This window comes from Eptesicus fuscus, chromosome 1 (genome assembly GCF_027574615.1).
Source record: "Eptesicus fuscus isolate TK198812 chromosome 1, DD_ASM_mEF_20220401, whole genome shotgun sequence".
Taxonomy (NCBI): domain Eukaryota; kingdom Metazoa; phylum Chordata; class Mammalia; order Chiroptera; family Vespertilionidae; genus Eptesicus; species Eptesicus fuscus.
Window position 1 is genome coordinate 124,333,359 of NC_072473.1, and position 26,555 is coordinate 124,359,913.

The 26,555-nt window shown below is 54.2% G+C and overlaps 1 protein-coding gene across 2 annotated transcripts; it reads right to left on the reverse strand.

The window, feature by feature from the left end:
• Positions 1-332: 332 nt before the first annotated feature.
• On the reverse strand, positions 333-23,604 carry ARHGAP4 (Rho GTPase activating protein 4). Of its 2 annotated transcripts, XM_054718316.1 has the most exons (22): positions 23,523-23,604; positions 17,852-18,059; positions 17,613-17,775; positions 16,822-16,884; positions 16,336-16,521; positions 15,618-15,746; positions 15,314-15,535; positions 8,542-8,643; positions 7,474-7,665; positions 7,298-7,382; positions 6,989-7,016; positions 6,633-6,735; positions 5,168-5,228; positions 5,008-5,085; positions 4,786-4,920; positions 4,574-4,679; positions 4,236-4,469; positions 4,064-4,137; positions 3,790-3,973; positions 2,946-3,035; positions 2,521-2,614; positions 333-960 (listed from the first exon to the last, which is right to left on the reverse strand). In XM_054718316.1, exons 1-22 carry the CDS (start codon positions 23,587-23,589, stop codon positions 727-729), a joined length of 2,838 nt encoding a protein of 945 aa, XP_054574291.1. In that variant the 5' UTR covers positions 23,590-23,604; the 3' UTR covers positions 333-726. The 2 variants fall into 2 exon arrangements, with proteins under 2 accessions (XP_054574291.1, XP_054574287.1); XM_054718312.1 differs by having other exon boundaries at positions 3,790-4,137.
• Between the last annotated feature and the right edge of the window lie 2,951 nt (positions 23,605-26,555).

Sequence of the window (26,555 nt, forward strand, 5' to 3'; positions counted from 1 at the left end):
TGAGTCTCCTTGGATCCGGCTAACAGTGGGTGTGAAAGTGGCATGGAAAGACGTCCTCGGATGCCCCCCACACACACCCACACACCCATGCAGGACTCTGGAGCCCACGATGCAGGTGACAGCTTCAAATGTCCAAGCCCCCAACCCACACAGCCCTGTGCCGAGCCCCCCTCCACCCCCCAGCAGTAGCTGGTCCAGCCGCCCACCCTGCCACCTTTGCTGAATGCCCTGGCATCTGGCCTCAAGCAGTGAGGGTGCCAGGGGGTTGGCCCTGTACCCACCTGCCCAGTCCCCCAAAACAAGACACCTGGCTCACGCAGGGGAGTCAGTGGTCAAGTCTTTATGAATGGCTGCCAGGCCCGCCAACCCCCGCCAGTCCTGTGCCCTCGGTTGAAGCAGAGAAGGGCCTGGGCACTGGCAGGCCTGCTCATCTGAGCAAGGGCACCCACCACCCAACAGCCACTGATGAGCCCTCACAGGCAAGCTGGGGAGGGGCTGCCCCCAGCCTCCTGTGGCCGCCTCCCAAAAGGGCCTAAGCCAGGGCTGGGACAGGCAGGGGATCGTTCGCCAGCCACATCCTTCTTTCCGCAAAGGGTCAAGAGCAGGTGCTCCGTGCTTGCTGGACAGGGCGAGGGAGAAGCAAAGGGCCTGGGGAGGGAGGAGGGTCTTGCCGGCGACCCCTTAGGGTGAGGGGAGGGGGGTGTCTGCTGAGGAGCCAGCAGCACCTCAGTGTGGCTTAAGGGGTGAGTCCAGGCCCGGGGGTTGGGACGCTGAGGGTGAGGCCGGCGCCCCAGGGCTGCGGGAGAAGCCTTTGTTCTTGCCCAGGCGGCCACAGCCTAGAAGCTTCGGGCTGCGGGGCCCCGGGCTGGGAGAGTTGGTGGATGCTGGCCCCAGGCCCTGGCGGACGGCAGTCTTTCCCAAGAGCTCCTTGAACACGGAGTCCATGGTCTGCGCCACAGCCTGGCAGAGAGGTGAGAGGGAGGGCATCTGGTAGGAGTGTCCCTCACTGCCCTGCCACTCCCCCCACCTCCGGCTCAGTGTACGCTGGAGTGAGGCCCTCCTACCCCCTGGTGCCCAACCCTCCACCGGAACCCCCGACTCCAAAACCAAAGTCATCTGCCCCCAACCTGTCCCTCCTCCCTCGCCCAGTCTCCCTCCTGCCACTTTTGCTGTGGCTGTCACCACCTCCTCTGGGGACAGCAATCTTCAACCCAGCCTCGAGTGTGGGAGCCTCTGGCTGAGCCCTGACTGCCCTCTTCTCCTTCTCACACTCACTCTCTCCCTGGCTGAGATCTCCCACATGACCTTGGGGGGCCGCCAGCATGCAGGAGCTCCCAGATCAGCATCCATCTGCACCCCGCCGGGCCCCACCTGCCGACGGCCTCCCCTGGAATCTCTCAGCTGCCCAGCCCCGCCCCCACCACCTGGTGGTCCAACTCAGCCCCCTGTCCCCCGGCTCCCAGCCTGGCCACTGGGCCACATCCAGACACAGCCTACTCGCAAGCTCTCTCCTCAGACCTGGTCTGTCTGTCCTCTGGGCCTCTGTCTCAGCTGGGAGCAGTGAGCACCCATAGGTGGGTGCACTGGGTCCAATGGACAGAGAAGGAAGCCAGGGCTCCCCAGGCTGCACCCCTTGCCGGGGCCATGCCCAGAACCCCCTCTGCCCCCTGAGAGAACCGCTGTCCTGCCCAGCTCTGCAGCCAGCCATCCCCTCCAACCTCTTTGCCATCTGTCCCTCTCATCCTCCCTGGCCCACCAAGCTCCTGCCATGTCACCACCTGCCACCCAAGCCTGGCTCTAGATTCCAGCCTTGAAGCCTGCCCGGTAGCCCCTCGCCCAACCCACTCACCACTTCCCACTCAAGAACCAACCACATGAGAAAAGTGGAGAGTCAGCCCAGCCGGTGTGGCTCAGTGGTTGAGCATCGGCCTATGAACCAGGAGGTCACGGTTCGATTCCCAGTTAGGGCACATGCCCAGGTTGCAGGCTCGATCCCCAGTGGGAGGCGTGCAGGAGGCAGCTGATCAATGATACTCTCTCATCATTGATGTTTTTCTCTCCCTCTCCCTTCCTCTCTGAAATCAATAAAAATGTATTTTTTAGCCCTAACCGGTTTGGCTCAGTGGACAGAGCATCGGCCTGCGGACTGAAGGGTCCCGGGTTCGATTCCGGTCAAGGGCATGTACCTTGGTTGCGGGCACATCCCCAGTGGGGGGTGTGCAGGAGGCAGCTGATCGATGTTTCTTTCTCATGGATGTTTCTAACTCTCTATCCCTCTCCCTTCCTCTCTGTAAAAAAAATCAATAAAATATATATTTTAAAAAGAACCATGAAGCCCAAATGCATGAGCCTCCGTGTCACCCCTGTCCTTGCCGATGGACCCATCCTTCCCCTCGCTGGCCTGCCCCTCTCTGAGATGGGCTCAGCCAGCCTGTCTGAGGTCAGGAAGGGCAGACTCAACCCTCATGGGGGAAGAGGAGAGATATCCCCCACCTGCCGCTCAGCCATTCCCCCACTCACCTTATCCACCTCCACATGTCGATCTGGGGAGGTTGGGACCAAGCAGTGCCGTTTGTGCCCAGAAGAGCCCCCGGGTGGGGTACATAGCTCTGGCCTGCAGGGCACAGACAGTGAGCCAGGCGGGACCCTGGGAAGTCTGCACAACCTGGCAGTGACTCCTCCCATGCCAGGGTGTGGCCAAGGGGAAGACAGTGAGGCTGGCCCAGTGGGTCCATTCTGTCCTCCTGTGGCATCCCTCACCCAGACAACTCTCCCCACTCTGGGCTTCTCTCCAGGTGCCCCAAACCTGACCCCATCCCCCCTCCAGCCTGGACCATTGCCCGCTGCCCGGGACAGGCTTGGCCCCCAGAGCAGTGCTCAGGTGGGGGCGGGCAGTGAAGCCACCAGAAGGATCTCCCCGAGGGGGCCAAACCCCCCTTGCTCACCGCTGGGTGATCTCCACAGCCGGGAGGCCCTCCGCACTGCTCAGCAGCTCCCCAGCCTGCAGCCCCGGGCCCACCGCGTGCTTCTCTGCTCTGGGGTCAGAAAGATGGCTTGTTTAGGGTGCTGGGGGCCAGCAGGTTTTGTGCCTCAGTGGCAGCAAGAAGTGCTCAGAAAGGCACACAGAAAGCCCACAGACTGCCCAGCTGGTGTGGCTCAGTGGTTGAGCGTCGACCTATGAACCAGGAGGTCACGGGTCGTTTCCCGGTCAGGGCACATGCCCAGGTTGTAGGCCCGATCCCCAGTGTGGGGTGTGCAAGAGGCAGCCAATGAATGATTCTCTCTCATCATTGATGTTTCTATCTCTTTCTCCCTCTTCCTTCCTCTCTGAAATCAATTTTAAAAAATATAGCTTTAGCCCTAACCGGTTTGGCTCAGTGGATAGAGCGTCAGCCTGCGGACTGAAGGGTCCCAGGTTCGATTCCAGTCAAGGGCATATACCTTGGTTGTGGGCACATCCCCAGTAGGGGGTGTGCAGGAGGCAGCTGATTGATGTTTCTCTCTCATCGATGTTTCTAACTCTCTATCCCTCTCTCTTTCTCTCTGTAAAAAATCAATAAAATACATTTAAAGTATATATATATATATATATATATATATATTTATATATATATACATATATATATACGTATATATATATATACATATATATATGTATATATATATATATATATATATATATCTTTAAAAGAAAGCCTCCAGACCCTGAGACTTGGGGTAGGAAAGGGCCAGGTCCTGGGGGAAGAGCAGCTGTGGAGAGTCTCTGGACAGCATGGGGCACTCACTCACCCCTCAGGCAGCGTGATGTACTTGTGCGGAATGAGCCCCCAGGTGCCAGCGCACTCGCCCCGCCACCAGTCTTCCGAGGCCCGCTCGTGCAGCCGCAGCACGTCCCCGCGCTGGAAGGTCAGCTCTTTGGCCGTGCGGCCCGTGTAGGCAAAGCAGGCCACCGCCTCCACGACGCCCTCCAGGACTGAGGAGAAGAAGGGGTCTGAGTGGGGGGGGTGGAGTGGGCACCCAGGGCAGGGCCACAGGGTGGGGTCCTCCTTCCAGACACCCTCACCATCCTCCTGGGCCGGGGTCCCAGCTTCCAGCTCCGGCTCGTTCTCGCCTGCCAGACCCTCCACCTGGGTGTCCCTGAGGCCCAGAGTAGAGCGAGGACGATGAGCATTTAGGGGGCTCCGCTGGACCGCCCCCCCCCCGAACCCCATCCCCCAGCAGCACAAAGAGCGTACCCCAGGCAGCTGGCAGAAGGCGGTGCCATGCACTTCTCATAGACAGGGCCCGGCAGCAGGGTGAGGGGTGGGAAAACCCGTGCGGGCTGCACAATGAGCGTCTGCACCAGCTGGTTCACCTGGCCCTGCAAGGCCACGGGGTCCTGCCCAGGGGGCACGGGCAGCAGCGTCGGCCCAAAGCACACGGCCAGGTTGTAAGGGTCCATCATGTTCTCATCGCTATACTGGGCCAGGCTGGGGGCACACGCGGGTCACAAGCAGGGAACTCCCTGCCCCGTGTTCCCCGCAACCCCCTGGGCAGCCGCCCTGCCGCCCCCCGCCCCCCCAAAAGCACTCACTGGCTGAGGAAGGTGAAGAGGTAACGCAGCACGACCAGCACCGGGCCCGGCAGCTGCGCCAGAAGGCGGCTCACCAGCTCCACCCGCTCCTCCATGGCCTCCAGCTCTGTGACCGAGGCCACCACCCCGAGAGGGGAGAAGCCCGTGAGTGTGGCCATAGGCCACTGGGGACCGGCCCTCCCCACCCCGCCGGCCTCAGGCCCTGGCCTCACCCGCAGAAGCCAGAAGCTCCCGGAACAGGTCCGGGGGGAAGAGGGGGGGCTCCAGGCTCCGGAAGTAGAGCTTCAGGACCCCCGCCACCGAATCCAGGTCGCCGGCCGAGCAGCCTTCCACCAGGGGGTCCTCCCCTGAGGACAACACGGGGGGCAGGAGGCTGAGCACAGCCAGCCTGGCTAGCCTCCCACCCCACCCCACCCCACGCTGCCTGCCCCCACCTCTCTCAAAAGCATCGCGGATCTCTGAGATGCGGAGCTGGGCCCCCGACACTCGGAAGATGCCCTCGTGTTGCAGGCCTGTGGGAGAACAAAGGGCTGGTGGGCACCGAGGCCTCCCCCACCCCCCAGATGGGTGCCAGGTGCCGGGTGCCAGGCTTACCGTTGAGGTTAATGAAGCGGACACAGCTCTCCACCACCAGGGGCACGGGCTGGCCTGAGCTCTGGGGACAGAGAAGGTGTTCATGACTCTCTGGACACGGCACGTCCCACCTTGTCCTCGCTCTCATTTTTTTGTTTGTTGTTGTTGTTAATCCTGACCCGAGGATATTTTCCCATTGATTTTTTTTTTCTAGTTAAGGGTTCTTTTTCTTCTTGCAATCTCATTCCATACGACAGCAATAAAAACGTAACAGTCTTAACAAGAAGTTTACAATGGAATGTTGGAACAGAGAATCTGTATACATTACCATTTACAGCCATTTTACATGGTAAATTAACTGTGTAAAAAATGTTCTTTCTAAATCCCTTTGCTGCCGTAACTCTTGGAGTATTACTGGTAGAAGGCCTACCTGGCGCTATTTACAAATACCCAATTTCGACTGCATAACTTACATAACCTATTACTTTCGTATCTCTGACTAGTCAGTTCTCTGAGTGCAGGAAAAAGTCCATTGATTTTTTTAGGGAGAGTGGAAGAGAGAAGAAAAGACAGAGAGAAACGTTGATGTGGGAGAAACACATCAACTGGTTGCCTCCTGCACGTGCCCCAACCAGTGCCCGGGTCGGGGAGGAGCCTGCAACCAAGGTATGTGCCCTTGACCAGAATCGAACCCGGGACCCTTTGGTCCGCAGGCCGGACACTCTATCCACTGAGCCAAACCGGCTAGGGCCAACTTGTCCCCTCTTAACAATGCATTATGGTTGCGGGCAACGAGGCCCGGCAAGCTGCGTGCAAGATTGGCTCCCAGGTGACTGATGTCCCTGGTGCCATTTTTGGGCAGAGCCTTACATTTTCCTTGCTGTTTATTGCCGGCATGTGAAAATGTAATTTGATTCTGTATGTTGACCTCTAATCAAGTAGCATTGCAAAACTCGAATTTGTTCGTCTAAATAGTCTGTCGACTCTATTTAGAATGTTTACATACATAATCACAGCATGAAAAATAATAGCTGCTGCCGGAGGCTTTCTGTGAATGCGTGTTACTAGATAAGGACCCTCCCCTCCATCAGGGGAGGCCCAGCAAAGGCCCACCCAGGAAGGTGGGCTGACAAGTGCGTGGCGACAAAGGACACTGGGGTCATAGGCAGCCAGGCCCAGAGAGAGATCAGAATGCAGGCCTGCATTTATTTATTTGTTTGTTTGCTTGTTTTTACACATATTTTTATTGATTTCAGAGAGGAAGGGAGAGGGAGAGAGAGACAGAAATATCAATGATGAGAGAGAATCACTGATCAGTTGCCTCCTGCACGCCCCACACTGGGGATTGAGCCCGCAACCCGGGCATGTGCCCTGACCAGGAATCGAACTGTGACCTCCTGGTTCATAGGTCAACACTCAACCACGGAGCTACACTGGCTGGGCAAGGGCCTGCATTTAGTTGGGAGCGTGAGGCAAAGCCAAGTACCTGGATAAACTTCTCCATGTCTCCTCCGAAGAGTTTATGGTGATACTGGGAGCTGGGGCGGGGGTGGCGGCTCTTCTGGAATTTTCTCTGTGTGTACTGGGCGCTGTGATGAATGGGAGCTGGCTCTGAGGGTTTTGGGCATGGAGACTAGGATGCTCCTCCCCCCAGCCCAACCAAGCAGGGCCCTGGAGCATGGGAGTTATTCCAGAACCCACTGGGTACAGTGGGAAATTGAGGCCACAGAGGAATGAGCAGCAGAGCTGCGCCCCAAGGACAAGGGAGGTGGGGCCATCACAGCTTGACCCCTGCAGAACCCCAGCTCCTTGAAACCAACCAGCCCCTCATGAAGGACTCACCTGGGCACCTCCTGCTCCTCCTTGTCACCTGGGGAACAGAAAGCATTGGTGTGCCTCTCAGGCCAGCAGGTCCTCAAGGCACTGCAGAGAGGAAGGTGTGGCCTGAAGGCCAAGGGCAGTAGCAGGGGCAAGGGTGCAGTCGAGGCCAGGAACCTGGCTGGATTATTTCCTTCACGCCAAGCAACCTCTCTGGGCAGAGAGGAGCATGGGTGGGTGGGGTTCCAAGGTAGGAGAGCCAAGGGCAGGTGCCATTCCTAGTCCTGGGGGTGGCGTGAAAGAGACTAAGGGGGGGCCGGGAGTGGGGCCCACCTCGCTGAATGGCCTCCTGCAGTTTCTCATGCTTGGCCTGCAGCTTGGCAAGGATGCTCCGTCCACTCAGGTACTCCTGGAGCTTCTGGGAAGCCCCCAAAACAGCCCGCAGTTTTAGTCCCAGCTCTGGGCCCTCCCCGTACCCCACCCCTGCCCCCCAGCCGGGCCCTCCCCACCGTGATGTAGAAGGTCTCGGTCTCCTGTTGCTGGCCCCGCCTCCGGCCCGCCTGCCGAGCACCTGGGTCGGAGCTGGTGGACTTGAGGGACTCCGTGGAGGGACTGGCCTGGAAGGAGTCCAGCATGTCCCCATCCTCCAATGCCACCACTTCCAGCAGGGCCTGCAGTGTGGCCTTCAGCGTCTTGTTCACCTGGGGAGGAGACAGGGCAGGAAGAAATGGGGCACAGGCAAGGGACAAGAATCCAACTCTGGCCCAGCCAGTGTGGCTCAGTGGTTGAGCGTCGACCTATGAACCAGGAGGTCATGGTTCAATTCCTGGTCAGGGCACGTGCCTGGGTTGTGGGCTCGATCCCTAGTGTGGGGTGTGCAAGAGTCAGTCAATCAATGATTCTCACTCATCATTGATGTTTCCAACCCTCTCTCCCTCTCCCTTCCTCTCTCTGAAATCAATTAAAAATATATATGTATATATATTTTTAATCCTCACCCGAGGATATTTTTCCATTGATTTTTAGAGAGAGAGTGGAAGAGAGAGGGAAAGACAGAGAGAAACATGGATGTGGGAGAAACACATTGATTGGTTGCCTCCTGCATGATCCCTGACCCAGGCCGGAGAGGAGCCTGCAACTGAGGTACATGCCCTTGACCGGAATCAAACCCGAGACTCTTCGGTCCACAGGCCGATGCTCTATCCACTAAGCCAAACCAGCTAGGGCAATAAAGTATAATTTTTTAAAAAGAACCCAACTCTGGCCCTAACCGGTTTGGCTCAGTGATAGAGCATCAGCCTGCGGACTCAAGGGTCCCAGGTTCGATTCCGGTCAAGGGCATGTACCTTGGTTGTGGGCACATCCCCAGTAGGGGGTGTGTAGGAAGCAGCTGATTGATGTTTCTCTCTTATCGATGTTTCTAACTCTCTATCCCTCTCCCTTCCTCTCTAAAAAATTAATAAAATATATATTTTTAAAAAAGAATCCAACTCTGAAGGAAGAGGAAGGGAGGCTATGGCCATCTAGTTCCGTGTCTCCAAGTCCCTATCCCCCATGCCAGGCCGGGCCACTCATACCTCCTCTGTCTCTATGGTTTGTCGGTCCAGGCGGCTCTGGATATTCTGGGCTCTGGGCAGAATCTCGTCCCGCAGCTCCACCTCCACCTGGATCTCAGCCACCTGCAAAGGGCAGCGTCAGGGAACTGGGGCCGAGCCTGAAGACAGAGCTCAGACGTGGGAGTGGGGCAGGGGCGGGCACTGAGGTCTGCGGGGCACGAGGGAACTGAGCACATTCCACTGCCTCATGTACAAGATCAGCAGGCCTTGACGCTTTGTACATCTGCCTCTGAACAATAGCAAGGGCGCCGCCCCAAGAGAAAAGAGCACACCCAGACTTGCGCACGGATGCTCATGGCTGCACACTCATAACAGCCCAAAGGCAGCAGCAACCCAAGTGCCCAACAGCCGATGAATGGATCAGCAAGTGTGGTGCATCCACGCTAAATAGAATGTTATTCAGGCATGAAACTGAATGAAGTCCTGGCTGATCCCGGCTACAAGGTGGGTGAACCTTGAAGACATTCTATTGAGTGAAAGAAGCCAGACACAAAGGCCGTATATTCCATGAGTCTATTTACATAAAATGTCCAGAAGAAGCAACTCCATAGAGACAGAAAGGAGATTAGCGGGTGCCAGGGGCTGGGGGAGGGGAAAGTGTCTAATGGGAACAGAGTTTCAGTTTGGGAAGAGGAAAAAGGCCTGGAAGTGGATGGTGGTTGTGGTTCATGTGCTTAATGCCACTGAACTGTACACTTTAAAAATGGTAAATCTTATGTATATTTTACCACAATGATAAAAACATCTCCACCAAAAAAAAACAAAAACTATTGGAAACAATAAACAAATACAGTCAAGTTGCAGGATACAGAATCAATGTGCAAAAATCCATCGCCTTTCTTGCGATGGACACAGACAACAGGGGGCGAGGGTGAGGGCAGGACTGGGGGGATGAGGGGATATTGGGGGGATAAAGACACATTTGTAATACCTTAATCAATTAAAAAAAATACATAATAAAAAAATCCATCGCCTTCCTGTATACTAACAACAAAACTTCAGAAAAAGAAATGAAGAAAAAGAAAACAATTCCTGCCCTAGCCGGTTTGGCTCAGTGGATAGAGCGTCAGCCTGTGGACTGAAGGGTCCCGGGTTCAATTCTGGTTGAAGGCTCATGCAACCGATCAATGGTTCTCTCTCATCATTGATGTTTTTATTTCTCTATCCTTCTCCCTTCCTCTCTGAAATCAATTAAAAATATATTTAGAAAAAAAAAACACAAAAAATAACCCCAAAAAAACAATTTCTTTTACAATTGCAACCAAAAGAATAAAATACCTAGGAAGAAACTTAACAAAGAACATGAAAGACCTAAATACTAAACATTACAAAGCTTTATTAAAAGAGATCAAAAAAGACACAACAAAATGGAAAAATATTCCGTGTTCATGGATTGGAAGAATCAACATAGTTAAAATGGCCATATTACCCAAAGCGATATACAGATTTAATGCAATCCCCATCAAAATCCCAATGTCGCCCTAACCGGTTTGGCTCAGTGGATAGAGCACCGGCCTGCAGACTGAAGGGTCCCAGGTTCGATTCCAGTCAAGGGCATGTACCTTGGTTGCAGGCACATCCCCAGTGGGGGTGTGTGCAAGAGGCAGCTGATCGATGTTTCTCTCTCATCAATGTTTCTAACTCTCTGTCCCTCTCCCTTCCTCTCTGTAAAAAAATCAATAATATATATATATTTTTTTTTTAAAATCCCAATGTCATTTTTTAAAGAAATAGAATGAGAAATCATCAGATTTGTATGGAACCACAAAGGACCCGAAATAGCCAAAGCAATCCTGAGAAAAAAGAATGAAGCTAGAGATATCACGCTACTTGACTTCAAATTATACCACAGAGCTTCGCTAATCAAAACAGCATGGTATTGGCAGAGAAAAAGACACACAGACCAATGGAACAGAATAGAGAGCCCAGCTATAAAACCACGTGTATGCCCTACTGGCATGGCTCAATGGTTGAGCATCGACCTAAGAACCCAGAGGTCACGGTTTGATTCCCCATCAGGGCCCATGCCCGGGTTATGGTCGTGGTCCCCAGTATGGAGCATGCAGGCAGCCAATCAATGATTCTCTCTCATCATTGGTGTTTCTATCTCTCTCCCTCTCCCTTCCTCTCTGAAATCAATAAAAAAAATATCTTTTTAAAACCACATGTATATGGACATAATTTTCAACAAAGAAGCCAGAAACACACAATGGAGTAAAGATTGTCTCTTCAATAAAATGGGGCTAGAAAAAACTGGAAAGCCACATGCAAATGAATGAAACTGGATTACAGTTTGTCCCCGGGGTCAAAAATTAATTCAAAATGGACCAAAGACCTACCTATAAGATCCGAAACAATAAGTTGCATAAAAGAAAATATAGGTACCAAACTTATGGACCTTGGTAAAAGAGAACATTTTATGAACTTGACTCCAAAGGCAAGGGAGGCAAAGGCAAAAATAAATGAATGGGACTATATCAAACTCAAAAGCTTCTGCACAGCAAAAGAAACGGACAACAAAACAAACAGGCAGCCAACCAGATGTGAGATGATATTTGCAAACAGTAGCTCCAACAAAGGTTTAGTTTCCAAAATATATAAAGGACTCATTAAACTCAACACTAAATAAACAAACAACCCAATCAAAAAGTGGGCAGAGGACCTGAAAATACACCTCTCCCAAGAAGACATACAAACAGCCAATAGATATATGAAAAGATGTTTAACCTAACTGGCCATCAGGGAAATGCAAATCAAAACTATAATGAGATACCACCTCACACCTGTTAGGGTGGCCATCATCAACAAGACAAGCAATAAGTGTGGGAGAGGTTGTGGAAAAAAGGGAACCCTCATTCACTGCTGGTGGGAATGTACTAGTAGACTGGAATAACCACTATGAAATCAGTCTGGTGACTCCTCAAAAAATTAAGAATAGATGCCCTGGCAGGTTTGGCTCAGTGGATAGAGCGTCGGCCTGCAGACTGAAGGGTCCCTAGTTCGATTCTGGTCAAGGGCATGTACATTGGTTCTCTGTAGAACATCAATAAAATTTTGGAAAAAAAATTAAGAATAGAGCTACCATATGACCCAGCAATCCCTCTCCTGGGTATAGATCCAAAAAACTCAAAATCATGTATTTGCAAAGATATATGCGCCCCTATGTTCATTGCAGCATTATTCATGGTGGCCAAGACATGGAGACAACCAAAGTGTCCCTCAATAGAGGACTGGATAAAGAAGATGTGGTACATATACACAATTGAATACTACTCGGCCATAAAAAGGATGAAATAGCGCCATTTGCAACAACATGGATGGACCTTGAGAACATTATGCTAAGTGAAATAAGTCACTCAGAAAAAGCTAAGAACCATATGATCTCACTCATATGTGGGATATAAAACTGAAACATATGAACACAAACAGCAGTGTGGTGGTTGCCAGAGGGAAGGGGGTGGGAGGACAAGAGGGTCCTAATATAAGGTGACGGGAGATTTGCATCTGGGTCGTGGGCACACAGTACAATATACAGATCTTGTAACATAGAAACCCACACATGAAACCTATACATTCATGTTGACCAATGTCACCCCAATCAATTTAATTAATAAATATTTTTTAAAAGACTATCCAGGCCATAGGGAGCACTGAGGTTAGAAGTTCCACCCTCTCAAAACCCACACGAATAGCAGCAAGCTAGAGATTGACTCTCGGGAAAGGATAAATCAGAGGAATGCTGGACTCAGGGACACTAGTCACAGCTGAAGGTGACGAAACTCCCTACTGATGAGAAAGAAGCAAGGCAGCCGCCGCCATCTGGAGCTGGCCGGGCACTCACAGCTGGGTCTTGGTGCTGTCCCATTGAACATAAGGAATGTCAGAGAGCATCAGCATCAGACAAGGCCCCTCTGTGACCATGAGGGGTGAAGACAAAAAGCATGACCACCTTGTAATCATGTCTGAGCACAAACAAAAACAAAAATGCTGTCCAAGCCACAAATATAAGCAAACTTTCCTCTGTCCCAGCTCCTGAGTGACTGCTGCTTCCTCACTGAAGACAGCTTTAGCCTCCCTGACTTCCAGATAAGACTTTTTTTGTTGTTGTTGTTAATCCTCACCCAAGGATATTTTTCTGTTGATTTTTTTTTTTTAGAGAGTGGAAGGGAGAGGGAGAGACACAGAGAGAGAAATATCGATGTGAGAGAGACACATCAATTGGTTGCTTCCCACACATGCTCCAACTGGAGCCTACAACCGAGGTACGTGCCCTTGACCGGAATCGAACCCACGACCCTTCGGTCCAGGGGCCAACGCTCTATCCATTGAGCCAAACCGGCTAGGGCTAGGTAAGACTTATTAAGATACACACTCAGAGTTACCCCTGCTTCCTATCAGCATCCAAGCCAGAGTCAAGCCTCTCTCCCAACTCCCCTCCCCCAATTCTAGCCCAAGTCCTAGAGTTTTTCCTAGCACCCTCTTACTGAGATGCACCTCCTGGGTTCCCCAAGGTGTGGGTCTCCCTCGGAGCATTGATGTGAGTCCCCGCCCAGCCACCCTGTGGGGAAGGGCACTCACTGTTGACCAGCTCTGCTCACACACATCACATTTTTAAAAATTGATTTCAGAGAGGAAAGGAGAGGGAGAGAGGGATAAAAACATTAATAATGAGAAAGAATCATAGACTGGCTGCCTCCTTCACAGCCCCCACACTGGGGATGGGGGGGCTGTGCAGGGGCTGTGAAGGAGGCAGCCAATCTATGGGGATGGAGCCCGCAACCCGGGCATGTGCCCTGACTGGGAATCGAACCGTGACCTCCTGGTTCATAGGTCGATGCTCAACCACTGAGCCACGGAGGCTGGGCCACATCATGTATTTAATTCCCCTCTCTGTGCCTCCTCTTAAATATGAACTGATGGCCAAGTCAGCCATTTCAGGGAAACTCTAAAATGAAAGACAGATCAAAACAAATTTTAAAAAACACTGGAAGAAAATGCAAGAAACAGAGAAAATTGTCCAGCAAACAAAAATAAACATTGCAGAAAGATTTGAGAAGATATCGTATTCGTGAAACAAGAACAAAGGATTATTTTAAACAGAAATTTGTACAACAAAACAGAACTCTTAGAAACAAAAATATGAAAGTACACTTTTTAAAAAATTCAACAAGGGGTTGGAAGAGGTCGTTGAAGAAATCTCTCAGAAAGCAGAATTAAAAGGCATAGAGATGTGGAAATAGAAAGCATAGATAAGGAAATTAGAGAATTAACCCATGAGGTCCAACATTTAATTACAAGAAGTCTCAGTCTCATTTTATTTTATTTTTCAATTATAGTTGACAGTCAACATTATTTTTATGTTAGTTTCAGGCATGCAGGAGGCAGCCAATCAATGATTCTCTGTCATCACTGACGGTTCTGTCTCTCTCTCCTCCTCCCTTCCTCTCTCTGAAATCAATGAGAATATATTTTAAAAAGTAAAAATAAGAGCGAGCGCACAGGTTGCCTGGCACAATGGACAGGACGAGAGGACTATCACAGGGATATGGTGGGGCTGAGCCCCGATCATCCATGGAAAGAAGTCAGCGGGGCATATGGAAAGTTGAAAAGCAACTAGCAGCCGCTGCATGATCTGAACCCGAAAACAGAAGGTCCAGAAACAGTAGCTAGAAGACGGGGAAGTGGCTATTTTGGGGGAGTAGGAATCAAGAACAGAAAGGGTGAGGTCGAGAATAGCTGTACGCCACTGGAAGCCTGGAGTACCCTTTGACTTTTTCAACCATTATTTTGGTCAAGAGACACATAAAATAACTGAGCGCTCCATGTAATGCCAGTCCATGAGCAATGCCCATTAGGATAAACTGGTAAAGGAAAAAATAGTGCAGAGACAAGTAAAAAGATGCCCAGTGGCCGGCTGGCATGGCTCAGTGGTTGAATGTTGGCCTATGAACCAGGAGGTCATGGTCTGATTCCAGGTCAGGGCACATGGCTGGGTTGTGGGCTCCATCCCCAGTGTGGGGTGTGCAGGAGACAGCGGATCAGTGATTCTCTCTCATCATTGATGTTTCTCTCTCTCTCTTCCTCTTCCTTCCTCTCTGAAATCAATTATATATATAAAAATGCCTAGCCCTAGCTGGTTTGGCTCAGTGGATAGACCGTCCACCTGTGGACTGAAGGGTCCCAGGTTCAATTCCCAGTCAGAACACATGCCTGGGTTTCGGCCTCAATCCCCAGTGTGGAGGGCGTACAAGGAGGCAGAGATCAAGATTCTCTCTCATCATTGATGTTTCTCTCTCTCTCTCCCTCTCCCTTCCTCTCTGAAATCAATAAAAACATATTTTAAAACAACAACGCCTAGTTATATTTTACTGCTTGTATGGTTTCTTTCCCTCCAAGTCTGTTATGATATGTCTAAAACATACAGAACAATTGGAAGAAGACTATATGGACAGCCATAAGGCCACCTGGTGTCAACACTGGTGATATTTTTACTGGTGGGTATTCATTAGCTGGATGAACTGCAATGAGCCGCAGAAATTTGTTTGCTTCAAATACAAGCGTGGAGACCTCATTTGCCTCAAGGCCATTGAATGAGGGTCCAAGAAATAAGCTACATTCAGGAGTTTCTATCCCTTAGCAAAGTGAAATTCATTGACTTACCTGAAGGGCAGGGAACGCAAAGCCCCTCGTGTCAATGCTGGGGGCCTGAAGGGGCAGGGGCGGTGACCCTCACCTCATCCCCCTCGTGGGGCTGGTAGTCAAAACGCTGCGGGGGGCAGAAGGCGACTGAGTGCACCTCCAGCACCTTGGCCTTGTCCCCTGGAGGATCTAGGGCCTCCACCGCCTCCTCCAGGCTGCCCAGGCCCTGCATCTGGGAGGCTTGGGTGCGGCTCTCGGCAGCCGTGTAACTCCGGAGCACCTGGCCCAGGGCCAAGTGGAACCCTGTGTCACAGCACTGGGGAGAAAGCAAGGACACGGCTCGGGCGGGCCCCAGGGCACTGGGCACTAGCTCCCCCACCTGTCCACCTCGCACTCACGTCCATGAGGTCCAAGACGTCATACAGGTAGTAGTTGCTGACCGCGGCGTTGACGCTGGCCAGGCTGAGCAGGTACTCGTTGCGCGCCTTTGTGCACTTCAGTCTGTGCTCCAAGAACTTGGCCTGACGCTGCTCAGGACCACGCAAGTACACCAGGGTCACCTACCCAGCCAGCCCCCACACTCTTTCCCCCTCCCTACCCTCTCCACGTGGACAGCTACACCTAAAGTCACCTCTACATTCTGGTATTCCTGCCACCCTCAACCTCTCCATTCTCTCTTCAAATGCTCCTTATCCCTGCACATCACCCCAGCACCCACTCTCAGTGTCTCCTTGCGCCTCTGAAACCTCACAGCACTGCAGGAGGCGGGGAGGGTGAGTAGAAAGGCCCCAGGCTTAAAAGCACCAGAGTTCTCTTTGCCCCTGATGAGCTGAGGGGGGGGGGGGCAGCTAGGAGCACGGGGGAGACAGTCGCCATCCTCCTGACCTCTCTGTGTTCCACCCCAGCATGAGGAGCCCTCCAGAGCCAGCAGGGCTGACTAGGCCCAGCCCGGCCCTCCTCTGACAGCCCTGCCAGAGGTCTGTGGCTCTCCCCTCCGCAGCTCTGCCTTCCCCCTCTATGCGCCACCTTCTAGCAGGCCCCGGTCAGGGCCAGGGCTCGAAGGGACAAAGGCCAGGAGCCATAGCCTTCAAACTGACCCATGGCCTCCAGGCCCACCTTTTCTACCAGCCGTGATCCCTTCTTGACAGAGGTCTTGCGCAGGGGCCCTGCCTCAGTGGTGGCCGTGGCCGTGGCCGGAGCAGCACTGCGGCCAGCCCGCTTCTCCTCCTGCCGCTCAGCTTCCCGGAGCTTGGCCTCAGCATTCATGCTCTCCGTGTGGTACACCTGGTATGTCTTCTTGGCCTGTAGGTAGGGGGGCCCAAGGCCAGGCAGCCCCGCTGAAGGCCAAGGCCACAGCCAGCCCTCCCCGTCCTCCTCCCAACCCGACGGGGACTCAGACCTGAGAGTAAGGTAATCCCATATGAGCACCTAGCCCACCCAGCCTGTGCCCAGAGCAGGGAGAAAGGGCCATGCTTGCGGTCCTTGAAACGCAGGGCTCTCCTGGGCCCCCATCCTCCTCCTTGGGCCTGGCGCGAGGGCGGGGGGCGGGGGATGGGGGGGAGAGATGTAATACGAGAGCCTCCCTCTGATTGGCATCCTCACCGTCTGAAGCTCAGACACCACCTCCAGGAGCTCTTCCTGCAGCTGCTGCTCCAGATCCTTACTCTGGGGAGAAGGGGAAAGGTGACAGAATCACTGCCCCAGTGCGGGACCCACCACTGTCCTGGGGTGGTCACTGCACCTCAGCTTGGCACTCAAGGTCCCCCCCCCCCCCCGCCCCACCAGGCCTGACACCCATTTGGTCCCTTAGCCCTCCCAGCCCTGCTGCCTCTGGATTGTGTACCCACAGGCTGCCCTTGATAGATCCTAAGGCCATTCACACCTCCTAGACCCAGGGTCGGGGCCTTACCTTCTTTTAAAAAATATATATATTTGTATTGATTCCAGGGAGGAAGGGAGAGGGAGAGGGAGAGAGATCAATGATGAGAGAGAATCATTGATCGACTGCCTCCTGCACACCCTACACTGGGATTGAGCCTGCAACCCGGGCATGTGCCCTAACTGGGAATCGATCTGTGACCTCCTGGTTCATAGGTCGACGCTCAACCACTGAGCCACACTGGCCAGGCAGGGCCTTACCTTCTTTTCTTTTTTTAATTAATTAATTTATTTTTATATTTTTATTGATTTCAGAGAGGAAGGGAGAGGGAGAGAGAGAGAGAAACATCAATGATGAGAGAGAATCATAGATCGGCTGCCTCCTGCACACCCCCCACTGGGGATCCAGCCCACAACCCGGGCATGTGCCCTTGACCAGAATCCAACCCGGGACCCTTCATCCGAAGGCAGACGCTCTATCCACTGAGCCAAACCAGCCAGGGCATGGGCCTTACCTTCTTGACTATACGCCCCACATCCTCCGCAATGTGACTCAGGCGCTGGACCAGTGGCCCGGCCAGCACCTCGCTGAGGGCCGCACTGTCCCGGCTCTGCTGCCGCGTCTGCTGCAGCAACACGGCCCAGCAGTGCAAGGACGACAGGAGGGTCGGCTCCTTCCTGGGGGACAGAGGGACACTCAGACCGGGAGCAGGGCTTGAGCCCGGCCGCGGCCATCCAGCCAACCAGGACCTACCGGAAGCTTTGGTACTCGCGGCTGCTGCCCCCCAGGCGGCCTCCTCGGCTGGAGAAGCGCTCGGCCAGCTTGTCCAGGCCCCGGGAGTACTCTAGCTCCACCTCGGCCCTGCGCCGCATGAACTCGGACAGTTCCTGCAGCAGCTCCCGCCGCAGCTCCCCCTGCAGCTCCAGGCAGCGCAATTGCTCGCTCAGCTGCGAGCGCATCTCTGTGGGGAAACCGGGGCTCAGGTCTGGGCAGCAGGCTGTCCTGTCTGCCTGTCTGCCCTGAGGGTGACGGCTGGGGCAGGAGGGGAAGAAGGAGGAGGCCCCCGGGGAAAAGAAGTTTCCAGGTTCAGACGGCCAGCTGGGCTCAGATCAGTCCTGAAGAGAGGGACCTCTGGGCTGAGGCTAAAGGGAACCCAGCCAGGCCCAACTGGTTGAAGAGGAACAGGAAGGCTATTTCAGGGAGAGGGGCGAGCCAGGCAAAGGCCCAGGGGTGAAGGGGGAGCATGGCAGATCCGGGAGCCAGATGTGACGGTGAGAACCCAGAGCTGCCCCAGCCCCGTCTTGCCCTGTCCCAGCCAGGCGCCATTCACTGAGGCTTCCCGTAACTCCCCGGTTTCTGGAAAGCCCCCGAATTGCTTCCCCTGCCACTTCCTGCCCTTTAGATGCCCAGGACCCCAAACAGAGCAGCCTCCCTACAAAAGCACACACACGGGGCTGCACAGCGGCATGGTGGCTGTGGCGCTCTGCCAAATCCGCAGTGAACTTGTGGCCACGGCAACCTCATGGCGAAGGCCAGCGGCCGGGGGGGAACGGGGGCGGGGTGCTGGTCAGAGCTGACAAGTGAAGGGAGTGAGGAAGCTGGCCTGTCTTCTGTCCCCAGTTCCCACTCCTGATCACCCACCCCAGGGCACCCCCACTCCCACCTCCCAGCAGATAGAGCCACACCCGGGGCCCCCACTCTGCTGGCTTTTGACACCTTATCGCAGGCTTGATTGAGCAACGCTGCTTTCCCCACACAGACCTACAGCCAAGAACCGCCTGAATGATGAGCTAAAGCAACGGCTGCAAACATTTGTGCCACCCACTTGCGTGCCCAGGTGGGCACTGGGGCTCCTGGGTAAATAAGTCACTGTCCTGGCTTCTGGCAAGCAGCTCACCCACTTACTAGTCTCTGTCCCTGTGCCTGGGGAGGGACATGAACTGCTTTCTTCTTTTCGCAGAAAGTTGACTGCATACCCAGTTTGCGCCAGGCGCGTTCTGGATGCAGAGAGGGTTGACCGAGCACCTGCCCTCATGGAGCTGAGATGGGAACGGGGGACAGACAGCTAGTGAACAGATCAGAGCAGGGGCCCTGGAAGGGCTCTTTTAGAGGGTGGTCAGGAGCTGTGGGGACAACTGGGGGAAGAATGTTCGGGCAGAGGGAACAGTGAAGGTGGTTGGAGCCAGTGTGGCTAGTCAGCGGTGCCAGGGGAAGTGAGGGAGTCTGAGAGGCCAGTGGGGGGGCGGGGAGCCTAGGCCAGGGGACTCCCGGCTGAGGCCAAGGGAGATGGCAGCCACAGCCCCCTTGGGCTGCTGTGGGGAGCCCATGAGGAGGACAAATGCCAGAGGGAAGCGCCCAGCCCAGTTGACCGCTACTGTACCAGTCCAAGCTAAAGACTATAAGGGGCCCTGGCTGGTGTGGCTCAGTGGATAGAGCATCAGCCTGCAGACTGAAGGGTCCCAGGTTCGATTCCGGCCAAGGGCACATGCCCGGGTTGTAGGCTCGATCCCCAGTAGGGGACGTGCAGGAGTCAGCCAATCAATGATTCTCTCTCATCATTGATGTTTCTATCTCTCTCTCTCCCTCTCCCTTCCTCTCTGAAATCAATAAAGAAATATATTTAAAAAAAAAAAAAAGACAATAAGGGCTCAGTCCAGAGAGCCAACCTGCAAAGATTGGTGAAGTGGCAGGACCGGGGTGGCTATCTGAGGACTCCACTGTGAACAGCTCGGTCCCGGTACCATTTGGATTTCTGTGCCGCCAGTGACTTCCCAGGGGTGTGGCGTGTGGAGCAGCCTCGGTGGGTTCTGCCTGCTGGGCACCCCCATCTCCGACTCTGATCCCTCTTTGGCGAACACCCCTTCCTATTCTCAGCCCCTGGGTCCCTCTCCCTGACTCCAGGTGCCCCAGATGTGGCTGCATGCATAACCAGTCCCTCGACCCCTCCATCCCCCTCCACCACTGGCTCAGTGATGGGCGCAGGGGCCACAGTCTGCACACTTTCACTAAAACTACTGAAAAGATGCCCGGCCGGCGTGGCTCAGTGGTTGAGCGCCAACCTATGAACCAGGAAGTCCCAGTTCAATTCCCGGTCAGGGCACATGCCCAGGTTGCAGGCTCGATCCCCAGTGTGGGGTGTGCAGGAGGCAGCCAATCAATGATTCTCTCTCATCATTGATGTTTCTATCTCTCTCTCCCTCTCCCGCTCCCTTCCTGTCTGAAATAAAAAAATATAAAAATAAATAAAATTAGTTAAAAAGGTGCTTTTATTCCACCGAGGGGTCAAGCTGGGTAAATGGAAGCCTGGGGAAGGCAGGGGAAGGGGGTGAGGGGGAACTTCCTGACAATGAAACCAATGCAGACCAGGGCAGAGGCAAGCAAGACAGGGTCTTTCTATCACCTGAGGCCGGGCTCCAGTGGCCGACTCTCAGCTCCGCAGGCCAGGTGGAGCATCTTCATTGATTCGGGGTAACATTTTGTAAATAAAAGTAAATTTCATTTCATTGCAAGAAATGTCTGAGACCTCAAAGCTCACCTCACCTTCCTCTGGCATCTGCCCCGCCTTCCTGGAGCAACAGCTCCCTGGGGACGATGACAGTGCTGAATGGACCAGCCTGCCACACTGTTTCATTTATTCTTCAGGGCAGCCTTGCCTGGATCAGGATCCAGACATGCGCACTGGCTGGTGTCAAGTAGGAGACTTGGGAATTCGCGCTCTCTAAGCACCAAGAGCTGGTGCCTGGTCCCAGCCTCCATGCTGTGTCTCTGTCCACCTCTCAGATCTCAGCTCAGATGCATGCATCAGAGAATCCTTCCCTGACCTCTCCCCAAACTAGGACTGGTCTTCCCACCCCCTTTCTAGACATCGGGGCTTTCCCTTGATAGTGGTCAGCATCATAATAGAACTGTGTGATGCCGCCCAGCCGGTGTGGCTCAATGGCTGAGCATCAACCTATGAACCAGGAGGGCCCGGTTCCATTCCTGGTCAGGGCACATGCCAGGTTTGCAGGCTTGATCCCCAGTGTGGGGCGTGCAGGAGGCAACTGATCAAAGATTCTCTCTCATCACTGATGTTTCTCTCTCTCTCTCTCTCTCTCTCTCTCTCTCCTTCTCCTTCCTCTCTGAAATAAAAATGTTATTTTTATTTTTTTAAAGTATATTTTTACTGATTTCAAAGAGGAAGGGAGAGGGAGAGAGATATAGAAACATCAACGATGAGAGAGAATCATTGATCGGCCGCCTCCTGCGCGCCCCCTACTGGGGACCAAGCCCGCAACCTAGGCACGTGCCCTTGACAGGAATTGAACCCAGGACCCTTCAGTCTGCAGGCCTATGCTCTATCTACTGAGCCAAACCGGCTAGGGCAAAAATGTTATTTTTAAATAAAAATAATTGTGTGGCCCTAACTGGTCTGGCTCAGTGGATAGAGCGTCAGCCTGCGGACTGAAAGGTCCCAGGTTCGATTCCGGTCAAGGGCATGTACCTTGGTTGCTGGCACATCCCCAGTGGGAGGCGTGCAGGAGGCGGCTGATCGATGTTTCTTTCTCATCGATGTTTCTAACTCTCTATCCTTCTCCCTTCCTCTCTGTAAAAAAGTCAATAAAATATCTTTAAAAAAATAATTGTGTGATGCCTTGTTTACTAGATGTCTCTGAGCTGTAAGGACGGAAGCGACTGGTTCTCTTTTACTCAGCAAAAGAGACAGAATAGATGCACAGAAAACATCTGTCATAAGGAAGGATGGAATCCACTGTGCTTGGGCCCCACCAGCACTTCCTGTGAGCAAGGCCTAGGTCTCACTTCTGCTGACAAGCAAAGCAGAAGAGAAGATGGCCTCCCGACCACGACACTGCTGACCTGTCAGAATTTAGGGTGTCAAGACAGTGATCCTGTTTTCGAGCCTGGTAGGAAGTTTCTTTTGTCGGTGGTGGGAGTGGGGGGCAGGGAACAGAAGCTAAACTAATCGGAGGGCCAGAGCAGATAAGGAACATCTGAAAGACAGCCTCCCTCCAACTCCCAATTTTTCCATGGGAATTAACTGACCCATATTTGCTGACTGAAGAGTTTCCAAAGTCCTTCAGCCCACCTCGTGGCATTTTGAGGAAGCAGGATGAGAAGCATTCTCTTCATCTTCGAAATGATGAAGGTGAGGCTTGGCAAGCTGGCTCACCCTCAACATTCGTTTAAAAATATGTTTTATTGATTTTTTTACAGAGAGAAAGGGAGAGGGATAGAGAGTTAGAAACATCGATGAGAGAGACACATCGATCAGCTGCCTCCTGCACACCTCCCACAGGGGATGTGCCCGCAACCAAGGTTCATGCCCTTGACCGGAATCGAACCCAGGACCTTTCAGTCCGAAGGCCGATGTTCTATCCACTGAGCCAAACCAGTTAGGGCTCACCCTCACCATTGCCTCACGCTGGCTCCGGGTGGAAGACCGCCTCTCTAAGGTGGGGAGGACTAGGGCATATTTGAGTATAAATTGCTTGCATTGATAATTATGTTGCAACCTGCATCTCTGTGTTGCAAGAGACTTCAGGGGTCATTTCATTTGACCTCCTAGGAGCTGTAGTGCTGTGCAACTGCGTGCAAACCACTGCTCCTCTGAGCTTCAGTTTCTTCCACCGGTAAACAGAGTGATGGAGAATGATATAGAAGGGGGGTCGCCCAACTCAAGACACCGAGAAATTTTCGGACCCCAAACTGCTGGTGCTTTTGGATGCTACCTCTTCCCTTTGCAGGAGTCACCACACCCTAAATAAAACCCCTAAATAAAACCACAGAAGTTGTCGACTAAGAATCGGCAAAGCTGATTTGCATGTGATTTGCACAGCGTGTTTATCAGCGCCCAAGGAGGTCTGCTCTTCAGAAGGCTGCCAGGCTGGCCCTGACGAATCTCTCAGGCCAAGGTTCACTGTGCCCGCTTGACCCAGAGAGAGAGGCCCTAGCTCTGAGCCACCTCCGAGCCCAAGGGAGGGCAAAGGGGCTGGGCAACAGGGACTGAAGCGGTTTAAGGACAAAGCCATCACTAATACATCCACCTAGGCACCTGGACTTCCTTACTGGGCCCCCCTCAGCGAAGTCCAAGTGTTCGATTTCACTGTGGCTAGAATGCCACTTTCTGGGGGGGTCATCTTGGTGCACCCAGAGGCCCCATTCTCTTCTCGGGCTCCTTGGGTGAAGTGCAGGGAGAACTCAAGAGGGCAGAGACCGAAGAAAGGGAGTGATGGAGGAGGGAAAGGGGGATGGAAGGGGGAAGGAAGGAGTGACGGTCAGGGGGCTCAGGCTCCCTCCTTCAACACCCCCTGAGGTCACTGGGGGAGGATACTGGGCCCTGGGCCAGCAGCGGGACTTTTGGGGCTCCCCCACAGCCTTGGGTCCCCGCAGGGAACCGGACCGGAAGAGCCCAGCGCCCTCTCACCTTTTATTTGCGTCTCATACTCGGCCTGCAGCCCCCGCTCCCGGCGCAGCTTCCCGTGCGCGGCCATGGCAGCCGGGCAGCGGCGCCGTCGAGCCCTGCAGCTACTACACAGGGTTCCCGGGGCTCCGCACCCAGCACCCTGCACCAGCCCCGCCCAGCCCCGCCCCCAGCGCAGCCCCGGGGGCGGGGCGACCCAGGCCTGGCAATGCCCTCGAAGGATGCCTGTGGGGGTCCCACTGAGCTGGGGCCTTGCCTCCCCTCTTTGTGCCCAGAGCTCTCCTGCCAAGCAGCCAGGGCCGGTGTGAGAGCCCCAAAGTGCCCAGCAAGCTGGCACCCTCTGGCTGCTGACCTGCCACCTCTACAAGGCTGCCTGGCCACCACTGCCACACAGCACTCTTCACAGCACGGCCATTGGCTCTCAACGCTAGTAGCTGCTCCAGGCCCTGGACTTCCTTGAGTCACCAGCTTCCCCCCAGAACCTCAGGATAACAGATGGAGCCCACCCTTCCCAAGTCACAGCCCTGAGGGTTAAGTGCAAGGAGCCTGGAGAACCGGGTGGAACGGTCCCAGGGTGGGCTGGGAAGGAAGGTCAGCACCAGGGAATAGAACCTCAGCCGTTGTTCCCTCCAGCCCCCCTCTGAGGGGGACAGCAGTGCTCAGCTAAGGTTCCCCTTTTGCTCCACCCCATAGGGAGGAACAAGCCTTGTTTCCCCATAGGTGGTTACCACTTCCTGCTGCCGGAAGAGACTCTGTCTCCTTTCCCCTGCAGCTTGCACCTGTCCTGTCCTAGGCCTGGGGGTGGGGGTACAGCCTTCCTCCTGCCCCTCAGAGCAAGCCTGGGGGTAAGCCTGGGGGCCCCCCGTTATCCAGGCGTACTGTAGTTTCCCTGCACCCCTCTCGACCAACTCAAAGCCATAGGGCAACAGCTTTCCTCCAGTAAACTGGGAAGGCGGGAGCAGGTGGCAGGTGACAAGCCAGACTATACCACTGTCTTCAGTTGGGTGGGAGGGAAATCCCTGGGGTATAGATCAGGGGTCCTCAAACTACGGCCCGCGGGCCACATGCGGCCCGCCGAGGACATTTGTCCGGCCCGCCCGGTGTTTTGCCGCCGCTGCCTGTTCTGCTTAGCAGCCGACTTAGCAGTGTGCATAGGAATTTGTTCATAGTTGTTTTTTTTTAAACTATAGTCAGGCCCTCCAACGGTCTGAGGGACAGTGAACTGGCCCCCTGTTTAAAAAGTTTGAGGACAGCCGAAACCGGTTTGGCTCAGTGGATAGAGCGTCGGCCTGCAGACTCAAGGGTCCCAGGTTCGATTCCAGTCAAGGGCATGTACCTTGGTTGCGGGCACATGCCCAGTAGGGGATGTGCAAGAGGCAGCTGATCGATGTTTCTAACTCTCTATCCCTCTCTCTTCCTCTCTGTAAAAAATCAATAAAATATATTTTTTTAAAAAAAAGTTTGAGCACCCCTGGTATAGATGGTGGGAGAGGAGTGAGGCTTGTGCTCAGGGAGGCTGGTCTGTAGGCACTAGTGCGAGGGGTCCAGGCCTTTGTGTGCAGGGATGTCAAAGTCAGGCTCTGTACACGTGTGAGCACATGTGACCTAGACCTGCAGCTCTTTAGGAGGGCGGGCAGGGGTGCAGGTACTTCCTGCCTTTCAACTATAAGCAATTCTCTTACCCAGAGGGGGAAAACATACCTCCTCGGCTTGCTGCCCTCCCTCAAGTACCAAGGGCCTTCTCTAGGATGCTATGTGTCCATGGGGCCTGGGGCTGGGAGGCCTGGGAGCTGGCCAGATCCCAGCAGGCCCAGGATCTGGGCCTCCAGCAGCTGGTCTCGGCTGTACCAACTGTTGGAATCCTTCAGTGAGACAGGTGAGGGAGCCTCCTGCCCCCTCCTGCAGCAAGCAAGGGTGCCCCCACCCCTGAAACTGCTCCTGTGTCAGGAACCCATGCTCCTCATCAGCAAACCCCAACACACCTTTCCTCCTTTTCTCCATCCGAGCCCTGAGTGATCCCTAAAAGCCCCTCACCCATCCAGCAGAGCCTGGCACAGGGCTCAAGCCCCCAGGAAGCTGCTGGTGAACTCACCTCAGCCTCTACTTTCAAATGCTCTCCTCAGTCCTTTTCTGACTCCAGAAATGCTGACACGTTGCCCCATCCAGCCACTACTTTAAAACCTCAAGTAATTAGCCCTGCCTTTTAGGACACTTGTTTGGCATTTAAGGCCTTACCTAGCCTCAGTTCTATTGTTCCCAGAGAATTCAAAATCCCATTATCCCGCATTAGGCAAGGACCAGATCTGCGGGACCTTGCTCAACCTGTTCATGAATGGAGTGCACACTTGGTCCTGAGGGGTGACCACAGGGCTGATGTGGTCAGATCTGCTGCATGGCTGACAGACCAGAGGGGGAGATGAGATAAAAGGGGAGGCTGTTATAAGCAGTCCACATCAGAACAAGAATTGTGAGGCCCCTCCTATTTCCCTACAGATCAGCTCTCCAGAAGTTTAACAATGAGGTGCTGCAATGTTATGCACCTCAGTATATAGGTTGGCGGGGGAGGGGGGGGGGGAAGGGAGGTGGAACGTCCCCGAAGCGTATCCCAGCCACACGGCGAGAGGGTAAAGGAGCCAGCTTTCCCTCCATCAGCCTTAAAGCCACAGCTCCGTTCCTAGGAATGGAAGCGGCCCCTCCCAGAGGAAGGTGCTGCAGAGGCGGGGGAAGTGCTGGGCCCCAAGGGCCATTCGGGCCTGTGGCTTCCCCTCCTTCCCCCTCCCTCCCACCCGCAGTTCCCACCTCCGCCCAGGAAATTCAACCGCCTGGGGGCGGCCGAGCGTCAAGGGCCCGCAAGGGAGCAGGGCACCGAGGGCAAAGGGTGTGCTAGGTCCCTGTGGGCTGGGCAGAGGGAGGAGGGCGGGCGCCGCGCGAGCCTCCACCGGCTCCCTCCCGCCAGTGTTGGGGCGCGGCCTAGGCAGCGCCCGTGGACGCTTGCCTCCTGTCGGACCAGTCAGAGCCTGGGAACGAAGCCCGCCG